The sequence below is a fragment of the Ambystoma mexicanum genome, chromosome 9 (assembly GCF_040938575.1).
Source record: "Ambystoma mexicanum isolate Mex_15411 chromosome 9, UKY_AmexF1_1, whole genome shotgun sequence".
NCBI classification, from domain to species: Eukaryota; Metazoa; Chordata; class Amphibia; order Caudata; family Ambystomatidae; genus Ambystoma; species Ambystoma mexicanum.
In genome coordinates, this window is record NC_090931.1 from 75,478,589 (window position 1) to 75,491,926 (window position 13,338).

The 13,338-nt window shown below is 47.4% G+C and overlaps 1 protein-coding gene across 1 annotated transcript in view; it reads left to right on the forward strand.

Moving 5' to 3' along the window:
* The window catches only part of KIRREL3 (kirre like nephrin family adhesion molecule 3), a 961,667-nt gene that overhangs the window by 545,642 nt on the left and 402,687 nt on the right, over window positions 1-13,338 (forward strand). The window contains exon 5 of the mRNA XM_069613887.1: window positions 12,521-12,626. Coding sequence (XP_069469988.1) covers window positions 12,521-12,626 — 106 coding nt within the window. The remainder of the gene's footprint in view (window positions 1-12,520; window positions 12,627-13,338) is intronic.

The window sequence follows — 13,338 nt, forward strand, 5'->3', positions numbered from 1 at the left end:
GTGCTGGAGGGTTGACTTGGCCATAGCACCCCACCCAATTAGCCCATCTTCCATCATCACTCCTGCTGTCTGCCATTCCAATTGTCTTTGAACTCGGCCTTGCAAAGTATCACTGTGCTTGAGAATAGAAGGGAGTGTGAGCATGGTCTTATCTTCAAGTCTTGGTGTAGCTTGCCCAAAGTCTATTTTCATCTGGACCATGTGACAGGAGACCGTGTTTGAGCTCTTTCTTTCGTATTTAACAATATTAAATGAATAAAACCTGGCACTTCTAAAGTTTTTCCATTACACCTCAACAGGAACTCGCCACGCTTCTCACATTCATTGTATCTTCTCGAATAGATAACCCGTTTCTTGGCTGCCCCAACCCTTGACACTGGGCCAGACAACCTTTCTCGAATCTCCCCTTGTCACCAGCTGTTTTCCTCTACTGCGCCACACTTTCAGCCCTCTGTTCATGGGGTCCTAGTTTGGTAAAACACGTTGTGGAACATCCAGATTCTATACACATATATATAATGGTGGCACCGTCTGCAGGCTATTCACTACTTATAGCCAGCCTTATGATTACTTAGTTTACTTGCGTTTTAGCATGTGTAAAATTATAGAACGACTTCCATGGTCTTCAGTGCTCTCCGCACGTGCAATCTTCATTCTGAACATGAAATGTTGTCCAATTCTTTACTTTGCCATCAGATTCTATGAGGTTTATAGACTCTCTTAATTGGCATCTCCTCTGAGTGTGTCATTTCTTCTTCATGTGACGTCACCAGTCTTCTCTTTTATTCATCTTCACACTTCATTTCTCCATGGGTACATCATATAGGGTTTCCTCAATGGATACCTTGTTTCGAGGACTGTTCGTGGTATAGGGACCATTAGTGGCATCGTGCATGTCACAATTTCCGGTTTCCAACATATGGGCAAAATGGGGGTGGGACTTCTGGTAGAGGCACTTGGCTCCTCCTCTACACAGTGCATATGAAAGGTTGTTGTGGATTACTGTCTCCTTTGTTAGCCTCTGCGGCCAGGCACTACGTGGGTCTGTGTGAATGAAACTCTGAGTAGCATGCAAATGCTGCCACCAGCTACAGGGCTACACAAAAGGACACAGCAGATCCATGGGGCCTTTGTTAGTTCATTAAGCTGGCCATGTCAGTGGGAAGGTTTGGCCCTCCTCCTTCTGGAGTTGCATTGTGTACTCTACCTGTCAGACCCCAACTAAATATGACAGGGGGGACTGAGCCTGTAGGCTGTGGCCACCCAGAGTACACAGGACTACTCGCATGTCGTGTCAGAGTATCAGTGATAGTAGAGTCTCAGTTAGGGCACATCAGTGACAGTACAGTATCAGTGACAATAGAGTTTTAGTGACAGTACAGTATCAGTGATAGAACGGTATCAGTGGCATTACAGTATCAATGACAGTACTGATAGTACAGTATCAGTGACAGTACAATATCAGTGACAGTAGAGCCTCAGTGAAACTACAGTATCAGTAACAGTAGAGTTTCAGTGATAATACAGTATCATTGACAATACCGTCTCAGTGACAGTAGAGTCTCAGTGACAGTACAATATCAGTGACAGCAGTCTCAGTGATAGCACAATATCAGTGACAACACAGTATCATTGGCAGTAGAGTATGGTGATAGTACAGTCTCAGTGACAGTACAGTATCAATGACAACACAGTATCAGTGACAGTAGACTATCAGTGACAGCACAGTTTCAGTGATAGCACAGTATCAAGGATAGCATAGTATCAGTGACAATACAGTCTTGGTGACAGTACAGTATCAGTGACAGCAGTCTCAGTGACAGCACAGTATCAGCACAGTACAGCCTCAGTGACAGGACAATTTTTGTGATAGTACAGTATCAGTGATAGTACAGTATTAGTGATAGTAAAGTCGCAGTGACAGCAGAATATCACTGATAGTACATTATTAGGGGCACCAGGGTCTCAGTGACAGTGCAATGTGAGCAACAGCACAGTATCAGTGACAGTAGAGCCTCAATGGCAGTACAGTCTCAGTGGCAGTACAGTATCAGTGATAGAACCGTATTAGTGATAGTAGAGTGTCAGTGACAACACAGTATCAGTGGCAGTACAGTATCAGTGATAGAACCGTATTAGTGATAGTAGAGTGTCAGTGACAACACAGTAACAGTGACAGTACAGTATTAGTGAAAGTAGAATCTCAGTGACCTTACAGTTTCAGCAACTGCACAGTATTAGTGACAGTACAGTATCAGTGACAGTAGAATCTCGGTGACAGTACAGTATCATTGGCAGTACAGTATCAGTGACAGTAGAGTCTCAGTGGCAGTACAGCATCAATAGCAGTCTCAGTGCCTGCACAGTATCAGTGACAGTACAGTATCAGTGACAGAGTCTTAGTGACAGTACAGTATCAGTGGTAGTACAGTATCAGTGAAAGTAGAGTCTCTGTGATAGTACAGTATCAGTGAAAGTACAGTACCAGTGACAGTAGAGTCACAGTGACAGTCCAGTATCAGTGGCAGTTCAGTATCAGTGGCAGGAGAGTCTTAGTGACAGTACGGTATCAGTGACAGTACAGTATCATTGGCAGCGCAGTATCAGTGACAGTAGCATCTTGGTGACAGTACAGGATCAGTGATAGTACAGTATCCGTGGCAGTACAGTATCCGTGACAGTAGAGTCTCAATGACAGTACAATATCAGTGTCAGTGCAGTATCCATGACAGTGCAGTATCAGTGGCAGTGCCATATCCATGACAGTAGAGTCTCAGTGACAGTGCAGTATTAGTGTCAGTGCAGTATCAGTGGCAGTAGAGTCTCAATAACAGAACAGTGTCAGTGACAGTAGAGTCTCAGTGGCAGTACAGTATCAGTGCTAGTACAGTATCAGTGACAGTCCAGAATTATTGACAGTGCAGTATCAGTGACAGTGCAGTATCAGTGACAGTACCGTATCAGTGGCAGTGCAGTATCGGTGACAGTGCAGTATCCGTGGCAGTGCAGTATCAGTGACAGTTTAGTCTCAGTGAAAATACAGTATCAGTGGCAGTGCAGTATCAGTGACAGTAGAGTCTCAGTAACAGTACAGTATCAGTGGCAGTGCAGTATCAGTGACAGTAGAGTATCAGTGACAGTAGAGTCTCTGACAGTACAGTTTCAGTGAAAATACAGTAACAGTAGAGTCTCAGTGACAGTGCAGTATCGGTGACAGTGCAGTATCAGTGGCAGTGCAGTGTCCATGACAGTTTAGTCTCAGTGACAGTTTAGTCTCAGTGACAATACAGTATCAGTGGCAGTGTAGTATCAGTGACAGTAGAGTCTCAGTGACAGTAGAGTCTCTGTGACAGTACAGGATCAGTAGCAGTACAATATCAGTGACAGTAGCGTCTCAGTGACAGTAGAGTCTTAATGAAAATACAGTATCAGTATCGCTGGCAGTGCAGTATAAGTGACAGTACAATATCAGTGACAGTAGAGTCTCAGTGGTAGTAGAGTCTCAGTGACAGTACGGTATCAGTGACAGTACAGTATCATTGGCAGCGCAGTATCAGTGACAGTAGCATCTTGGTGACAGTACAGCATCAGTGGCAGTACAGTATCAGTGGCAGTACAGTATCCGTGACAGTAGAGTCTCAATGACAGTACAATATCAGTGGCAGTGCAGTATCCATGACAGTGCAGTATCAGTGCCAGTGCAGTATCAGTGGCAGTAGAGTCTCAATGACAGTACAGTATCAGTGACAGTACAGAATTATTGACAGTGCAGTATCAGTGACAGTGCAATATCAGTGACAGTACCGTATCAGTGGCAGTTCAGTATCAGTGGCAGGAGAGTCTTAGTGACAGTACGGTATCAGTGACAGTACAGTACCAGTGACAGTAGAGTCACAGTGACAGTACAGTATCAGTGGCAGTTCAGTATCAGTGGCAGGAGAGTCTTAGTGACAGTACAGTATCAGTGACAGTACAGTATCATTGGCAGCGCAGTATCAGTGACAGTAGCATCTTGGTGACAGTACAGGATCAGTGATAGTACAGTATCCGTGGCAGTACAGTATCAGTGACAGTGCAGTATCCGTGGCAGTGCAGTATCAGTGACAGTTTAGTCTCAGTGAAAATACAGTATCAGTGGCAGTGCAGTATCAGTGACAGTAGAGTCTCAGTAACAGTACAGTATCAGTGGCAGTGCAGTATCAGTGACAGTAGAGTATCAGTGACAGTAGAGTCTCTGACAGTAACAGTAGAGTCTCAGTGACAGTGCAGTATCGGTGACAGTGCAGTATCAGTGGCAGTGCAGTGTCCATGACAGTTTAGTCTCAGTGACAGTACAGTATCAGTGACAATGCAGTATCAGTGACAGAAGAGTCTCAGTGACAATACAGTATCAGTGGCAGTGCAGTATCAGTGACAGTAGAGTCTCAGTGACAGTAGAGTCTCAGTGACAGTACGGGATCAGTAGCAGTACAATATCAGTGACAGTAGCGTCTCAGTGACAGTAGAGTCTTAATGAAAATACAGTATCAGTATCGCTGGCAGTGCAGTATAAGTGACAGTACAATATCAGTGACAGTAGAGTCTCAGTGGCAGTAGTCTCAGTGACAGTACCGTATCAGTGACAGTACCGTATCAGTGGCAGTGCAGTATCGGTGACAGTGCAGTATCCGTGGCAGTGCAGTATCCGTGACAGTTTAGTCTCAGTGAAAGTACAGTATCAGTGGCAGCTCAGTATCAGCGACAGAAGAGTCTCAGTGACAGTACGGTATCAGTGACAGTACCGTATCAGTGGCAGTGCAGTATCGGTGACAGTGCAGTATCCGTGGCAGTGCAGTATCAGTGACAGTTTAGTCTCAGTGAAAGTACAGTATCAGTGGCAGCTCAGTATCAGCGACAGTAGAGTCTCAGTGACAGTACAGTATCGGTGACAGTGCTGTATTAGTGGCAGTGCAGTATCCGTGACAGTTTAGTCTCAGTGACAGTACAGTATCAGTGGCTGTGCAGTATCAGTGACAGAAGAGTCTCAGTGACAATACAGTATCCGTGGCAGTGCAGTATCAGTGACAGTACAGGATCAGTGACAGTAGAGTCTCAATGATAGTACAGGATCAGTGACAGTACAGGATCAGTGTCAGTAGAGTCTCAGTGACAGAACAGGATCAGTGACAGTACAGTATCAGTGACAGTACAGTATCAGTGACAGTAGAGTTTCAGTGACAGTAGAGTATCAGTGACAGTACAGTATCAGTGAGAGTACAGGATCAGTGACAGTACAGGATCAGTGACAGTACAGGATCAGTGACAGTAGAGTCTAAATGATAGTACAGGATCAGTGACAGTACAGGATCAGTGACAGTAGAGTCTCAGTGACAGTAGAGTCTCAGTGACTATAGAGTCTCGGTGAGAGTACAGTATCAGTGACAGTACTGGATCAGTGACAGTAGAGTCTCAATGATAGTACAGGATCAGTGACAGTACAGGATCAGTGACAGTAGAGTCTCAGTGACAGTACAGGATCAGTGATAGTAAAGGATCAGTGACAGTAGGTTATCAGCGACATGAGTGTGAAAAATAATCAGTGTCCTGGTCTTTGCAGCCCCTTCTCCCCCGGGTCCTCAGTTTGGCAGACGCCCCGTGGCACTTTAGCTCAGACTCACAGCTTCAAAGAGTAAGAAGATTCTAGAATGCAAGAATCTCTGGTGGCAGGACTCCATTGCCCGGAGTAAGAGGGCAATGGTTAGGGGGTGAAAGGCAAAGAGGTACCAGGCGTGAAAATCGACCCTTGCTGCCTCGCTGCAGCCATTTGGCCTCATTTGGTTAGGACACGAGTGACGATGCCTTCTTTAAGAGGACGGGGGAAGGGAAGAGATACTGTTTTGGCACTAGTGCCATGTTGATGCCCGTGGGAGAATTGATCCGGATTCTTCTGGGAAACATGCAAAGAGCAACGCTGCTTCCGGTGGCACACTTCTCGTATAGCCCAAACTTGAATGAGCTTTAGACCTTTGAACTTGGGACAGAAATGAATTTTAACTATTCCCTTGTGTTAAGCATAGGTGTTGATTTAATGTATGTTTACATAGAGAATCTGTGATTTTAAGGTTTTACTTTGCTCTTTTTCTTTGTTTAGTTATTCATTGTAACGTATTGAATTGTATTGTTAAGGTTGTATTTATTTTTAACTAATAGACCATTAAAAAAATGTATATATAACGCGAGACTGTATTTACATTGGACTAGGCGGGATTGAGGGGGGGGGGGGCGGTGGGGTTGATACAATTTTGGGATTTGTAGTCTCCAAGATCGACAAGGGGCGAACCACCCCATATTATCTGGTTTGATTGTTTCTTGACTTTGACAAATGCTAAAAAAAAAATGTACACAAATATATATATATATATTGGTGATTTCTAGAGTAGGGAGCATGGGATGACCGGTGGGGTGCAAGGGGGTTATGTTGTGCTTTTGCCCATAACAAAATGCTCCGAAACGCACAGTGACACGGCCACCACGACGAGGGGGCCACCGCGATGAGGGGGCCATCAGGGTGAGGGTCCCAGGTCTGCGGCTATCTCTGACCGACTTCCTACCCTGGAGAACCTGTATCCCACCTGGCTGCATTATGCATTCCCAAGCACGTTACTGGTTGAAAAACTCGGGCACTGTGGATAGCAAAGTGTGAAAAGGTGCAACGATGGAAAAATGGCACAAGCCACCACAGTACAAGACTTTCTCTGCAAACCCAGTGTGCACAGCGTTGTTGCAGTTGAATTGGCGTTTTATAGAGCACGGACCCAGCAAAAGAGCCAGAGAGCGCTGTGCAAGAGTTCAAGGAAGAGGAAGGCAATTTAAAAAGGGTCTGGAGTGGTGGCAGAACTGGGGACAAAGCAGTGGTGGAAATGGAAAAAATGTGGTGGGGGATCTCACAGCACAAAGGCCGGGGTGGGGGAGGAGTTTGGGGGTGCCCGAGCAGGCGTGGTCTAGAGGGGGCAGGGCTCCTAGTGGACAATACTGGAATACTTCTTTTAAAAAAGGAATCAGTTGTACACGTAGCGAGCATTGTGCATTACACATCGGTGCAAAGCCACGGGAAAAGGCAATGCTGCCGTTGTGGGCGCTTTTTTTTCATTTTTTCATTTTTTAAGTATTCCAGCGCGGTTCATGGGCTTGTGCGGCTGACTCTGGCCGGATTCCGAGATCTGGCTCCATATCTGGTGCCAGATCTCGGATCCGCCGAGAGCCAGCCCAATGACCAGCAATGGGACAAAGTTACCTAAGTCGCACCTAGGAATTCCCTCAAATGCGGGGATTTGATTTCTTTTCTGAACTGCAGATGTGGTACGATTCGCCACAGGGGTGGTTTCCAGAGTGCAGGTCCACAGCCTGAGAAGGTCTGTTTCTGGTCTTTTCCCTGTGGGCTAGTTCATTGTCCAGCCCAGCTGTGGCCTGGCTCGTAGAGGTGTCTGTACCACCTGAGCGTGAAGTTTGTGCACGAGGTAGGTGGGGATCCGGGGAGGGGCTCTTGTAGGTGATACAGGCAATCTTGAAAAGGGACCTGGGAAGCAGGGTTTCGGGAGCCAGTGAAGGGCATGCAGAATAAGGGTCACGTGGTTGGGATTTTCAGAATCAGTGAGAAGGGGGGGCTGTGGCATAATGGGCTGCTCTGTGGAGAGGCAGGTGTAGCACAGGAAACAGAGAGAGGGGGGTGTTACCCCATCAAAGTGTGCAATCACAAGAGCCTGTACCTTGCACGGGAACCTTGCACGGTGTTAAGACGGATTTCTGAACTCTGTCCTGGTGGCGCAGAAGTTCAGAAGGCCAACCTAATTACTTGGAACAGGGTAACCTCTGGACGAGCCAGACCAATCAAGGTAGCGATCGCGGCGGTCAAGACTAGGTCTCAAGAGGGGTGAGGGTGACTGAAAGCCCGCAATGAGCACACAAAGCAAGAGCACTTACAAACTACTCCAAACAGTTGTTATATCAAAAATAGATACACATTTATTTTAAGGCCTTTAAAATAATGACCGTAGCGAGAAAATCACAATATCACAATACTAAGCCAACACATACCATATCAACACAATATATATACAAATACAACAGTCTCAAGCATTAGAGGCACGAAATGTGTAGTCCACCTGCAAGGGAAGGAAAACAGGCAGTGCGATACAATGCTTTAGACTCAGTTCGCCTTCAGAAGCACCTAACTAGATGGAAGTCCGAGCCCTGCGAAGAGTGGAGCCTTGTGCTCAAAGTACCTGCCACGCCGGTGCCAACGGGCAAAAGGAGAAGCTCTTCGGAGGAAGTCAGGCAGTTCGGGTTAGTGCACAGCAGAAGGAGAACAGGTTCCGCAACTCAAGCGCAGCCTCCACAGCGGGCAGAAGCAGAGCGCGAGTACGGCCAAAAGGGTGCTGTTTTTACACAGCAGGGAAAAGCAATGGGATACTGCAGGAGGGCGACCAGATCCTAGCTAAACTACTCACCGGTCCCCGAAGCAAGCAGACCCAGGCTTCTCCACGTTAGTTTCAGCAGTTGGCAGGTTCAGAAGAGCCGGGAATGCCTCGTCGTCGTGTAGAGCAAAAAGACGTCCGAATCGAAGAAACCTGCACAGTTTTGTCACCACCGCAGGGCAACGGAGCGGCCTTGTGTATTCGAGCCAAATGTACACTCCTCCCTTCAGACTTGGGAACGCCAAGTGTACGAAGCGTGGGAGAGTGACAAGGACTCGAAATACAACACAACCTGGCGGCGGTTACAGAGCAGGACTCCCTTGTAAGCTGGTCAGTCAACTGGATGGCCCAGAGACACTTCCGAAGGCTTACTTGGCAGGAGATGATGAAGTCGCCGGGAATAGCTGTTCCTGCTATTCCAAAGGTCGAAGCACCAGTACAGGCCTCGATCAAAGGAGGAAAGGGTTTCACAGGACGACAGCAGTGCAAAGGAGGATTCCTTCAGCGGGTCACCAGCGATTCCTCGGTCCAGCATCTTGGTTGCAGGATACTTGGCTCCTGTATTCCTTCGTTCATGAGAACTCAGGAGATCGACATGGTAGTGGTGTTTCCAGCCCCCTCTTATCCACGGTTCCCTTTGCGCCAAAACGGAGGGGAGCCAATGGGAGATCCGCTCATCAACACACATACCATACGTGGACCAATCACGGACCACGGTGGTCCCAGGCATTCACACCACCCTAGACTCTCTGGCACCCAGGATGTGTATTGGGACCAGACATCCCAGCCCACACCCTGGAGGCACACAAAAGACATGTAGAAGCCCGCGAAAGCAACCACGTTTCGCGGGAAAGTACATGCCCAAATAAGGAAGGCCCCGGGTCGCTCGACCTGGGGAAGGTGAAGGGAGCAAGACGGTCAGTGGACAGGACAAAGGAGCCTCGTGGTCTGGCCATTTTGGGAGCCAGGCCACCATTTTGGGTTCAGTGCGAAAAACGTGCTCAGAACGCCAAAAGGAGCTCAAAATAAACAAAACGATCGCTGCCACCATTCCAGTCCCTGAATGACTTGCACCGATCAAATACCATCCTAAAAGAGTATCTAGGGCCTGTAGAAGGCTAGAGACCCAAGAGAGCTGTAACTTAGCTTACAGTGCCCTCTTGTGTCATGTTGCACTAAAGCCGCAACATGATAAAAGAAACTACGGGAAACAGCGTTCCCCGGTACTGACTGTCTTAAGGGCATGTCAGTTTCCCCGTAAGAAAAGGAGCGAAAGCCCAGAGGAGTGCAGCAGAAGGCTGCACTTCTCTGGCAAAGTCAAGAACAAGGTGAAAAACAACAGCAAAAAGTTTAGGGGTTGCCACATGGAAGGAAAATTACCTACAATTACGAAATCTTTCCTAACACACGGGAACTCCTGGGAGGGGCGGGGAGGTGAACACATTTCTGAGCAGTGGTCTGGTCTTTCGTGTCCTTATGCTGCTGAATGGAGATGTTGCTGTCCACAATGAACCCGGGCATTTGACAGATGGGCAAAACTGGGGGAGGGGTTTGGGGGGGGCAGGGGATTAGCGGGGAGGGCGGTGAGCCATCCATGGATGTTTCCTGTTTTAAGGGGTCATCAAGGAGCACGATTTCCATTATCGTGGGGTGAGGTTTTTGGTATGCATAAATTGACAAATACTTCCGAGTCAAAGGTCGTGCTCTGAACTCTGACAGTAAGACACTATGCGCATGTATGTAGGCTGAAAACACTTCCAAAACAGTGGTAGCCAAACAAAAAAAGCGTCCATAACTTTCATGCAAACTCAGAATCTCCCACAGTCGAGATTTGGGCCAAACAAAAAAAAACAATGTATAAAAAAAGAGCGCTTTTTCGCAATAGAATTTAAAAAAATCACCATCTGTAGGAATGAGGTTGGGGATCTTTGATCAATTTCAGGGGGGTGGAATAACAATGGTAACTGTTCTTAGTATTTCCATCCTTTTAACAAAAATTGGCAACCAATGTCTTAGTCTGCAGATGATGTATTCAATCACATATATTGACGGGGGGGGGCAAGGCAAGAAACACAGGGTGTGGAATTGCAATTGTAGTATCGACCCAAAAATAAAGCGTGCACATATGTTACCCTCCAAAATATCAAGCTATTCATAGAAGTAAAACTACATGACAAAAGCAAGACTAGCAAATACATGTCACCCAAACAGCATGTTGATGGAGTAGGCTCGCGCCACATCCCAGCTCGGCTGTTTTCCCGGGTTCTCTTTCGCCGCCATCTACCTTCCCCCCCTAACAAAAAGCGCGATATCTTCAATTCGCTGTTTATCAATTTTTATTTTACACGCGATATTTGCATTTTGAGCCAACAAAGCCTGCCCTCTGGATCCAACAGAATTCTGGACCAGCGAAGCAGCCCCATGAATTGTGAAGACGTGTGCATTTGTATTTACGTGCTTTTTTCCGCTCCGTCCTGCGGTCTATTTGTAAATTGTCCTGTAGTTTACAAATAGACTTGGCCCTCCGCCCTATTTACCCAAGAACTGGGAAGCCGCCATTACAGCGCCGCTTGCTGATCTCTTTCGCCTGCACTGCATCGCGCTATGTTATCGGGCCTCTCTATAGCGCGCACCAGCCGTTGGTCTGGCCTCGTAGCGCTGTGGGCCTAGCCGGAGTGTGGTCGGTATGGGCCTGCGTGCACGGATGGAAGGGGGGGGGGGGGGATTGCACGACAGAAAGGCGCCCGCTGCGCGAGTTCACCTGCACGCACCGTGTGCGACGCTCAAGGTAGATGGTTCTGCGAGCCTGTCTCTCCAGGTATGGGCCGGGAGACCCCCAAGAGAGTCTCACTCTGACTCCAGGCCTTGGAGAAGTTGCCCATGCGTACTTGCGTCCAGGATTCTGTGTGATGTCTGCGCAGGAGGGCGATTGCCTGGGATGGCTAAAGCTGGTGATAATGGCCCGGAACGCAAGCCTTGGGTTAATTATTGATGGCTAATGGCCCTTCGCATCGTAGGGAGATTAATGTTATTTTCAAGTCCTTGAATTTGGAAAATCGTTTCTGGTTTCCCTGTATCCAAGGCAACCACACGAGCCCCCCCCCCCCCCACCCCCCAACAGGGAAGCGCTGTGCTTTGGTTTATGAACTCATGCATTAGTGGGACTGGACTGGTATCAGTGTTATGATTGGCTAGTCATTGACACAATTGTTACATCCTTACACAAAGAGGTATGTCGCACGATTTAGCTGTCACAGTTATTGCTATCTGTATCAATGGGTGTATGTTGCAATACTAAGTCCCCATTTGTGGCGACTTCATCATTAGCCAACAACACACTCAGCGCAACACACTCAGCGCAACACACTCAGCACAACACACACTACCGTATTTAGAGGAAGGAATACCCTTTAGTGTAAAGAATGTTGCAAGACCCCCAGCATAGACGGATACCATACATCTGGGCATTGGCAATCTGATAGTTGAGTGGGGGCGTAACCCTGGCAATGTGTTAAAGATGTTTCATGTTTACTTGATAACTTGTTGACATGTTTACATGTTTACTTAAATTCCTTCTACCGGCGTTTTGCTCCAGGACCTGTGCCACGCCCCTCTGGCCCCAAGCTCCAGCCTCGGTGTGTGCTATACAATATATCAGAATATTGTAATAACACTCGTACAATCATAAGAAGAAATGATCTCTAGACAGTAGGTCACATGTGCCCATGTTTGCCAGAATCCATGCACTGTCAGGACTCGGGATAATGAGGGTGATGTGTGAGGAAGAAGTGAGGAGGCCTGCGCACACTTACCTAAGAGGTCAGAGTTCAGGCTGCTCCGGATAGGAAACGTTTCAGGAAAGACTGAACTCGCTCACACCAGTCTATTATGCAAGTCTATGCAAAAAGGTCCAGCATACTCGTCCTTGGCCCTTAAGAGGTTAAGGTAACGGGCAAGTTTGGGGGTGGAGAGGTTCAGACGTCAGGAAGGAGGCGGGTAAACGCCCAGGCAGGTTTTAGGGTTATGAGGGTGTGCCTCACTGCTGTTCCTTTTTCTTCACCCCTTAGACCCACCCCTGGTGAACCTGTCCGTGGAGCCCCAGCCTGTCTTGGAGGACAACACAGTGAAGTTTCATTGCTCGGCGAAGGCAAACCCGGCTGTCACCCAGTACAGGTAAGAGGCGCCAAGAATACTCCATTCGTATGCCATATGCTGGAAGCGTTTACCACCCTGCTTTTGTGAAATCAGTCCTTTGGCTAGTGATGAAGAGAGGCAAAACAGGTCGGTGATTGTTGAACATAATGATATGCCTGCCATTGCTGTAAAGGTCGGATTTAAAGTGGCAGTGAATTTTCGTCGTGACATTAGAGCTAATTTTGAGTGAAACCACTAAGGCTGAGATGCAGAGCACTCAAGTGTCCTGAGGCCATGCGTGCGAAATCTATCCAGTCCTGTTTTTGCTTTGAATTCTGGTACTTGAAGTCCCATAATCCTAAGGGGGGGTCAGGACTGGGGCAAACTTGAGAGTACAGAGCTTGTGGGCAGTATTAGAAGAAATGAGCAAACGCTCACCTTGTGCCTTAATTGTGGTGAGAAATCCATGGTGGCAGAGGTGGGTAGATTACCAAGGGAACTGTGTCTTTTCTTCTGTCATGTTATGAAAAGTGCTTACTAGAAGTGGTCAGCAGCCACAATCTCGAGGCACTAGAGTGTGGAAGTGAGCATGCCCCCTTTCCATGCTATGGTTTGTGAGTGTTTTGATGTATTGTGGGGTCGTTTGGCATGTGCGGTGCAATGATGGTGGAGTGTAACCCTCCCTCTGCGGTGCTGCTTGAATTATACCTTTGTTCAAAGTAGTGTTTGATATAAGCATGCATTCCTGTTT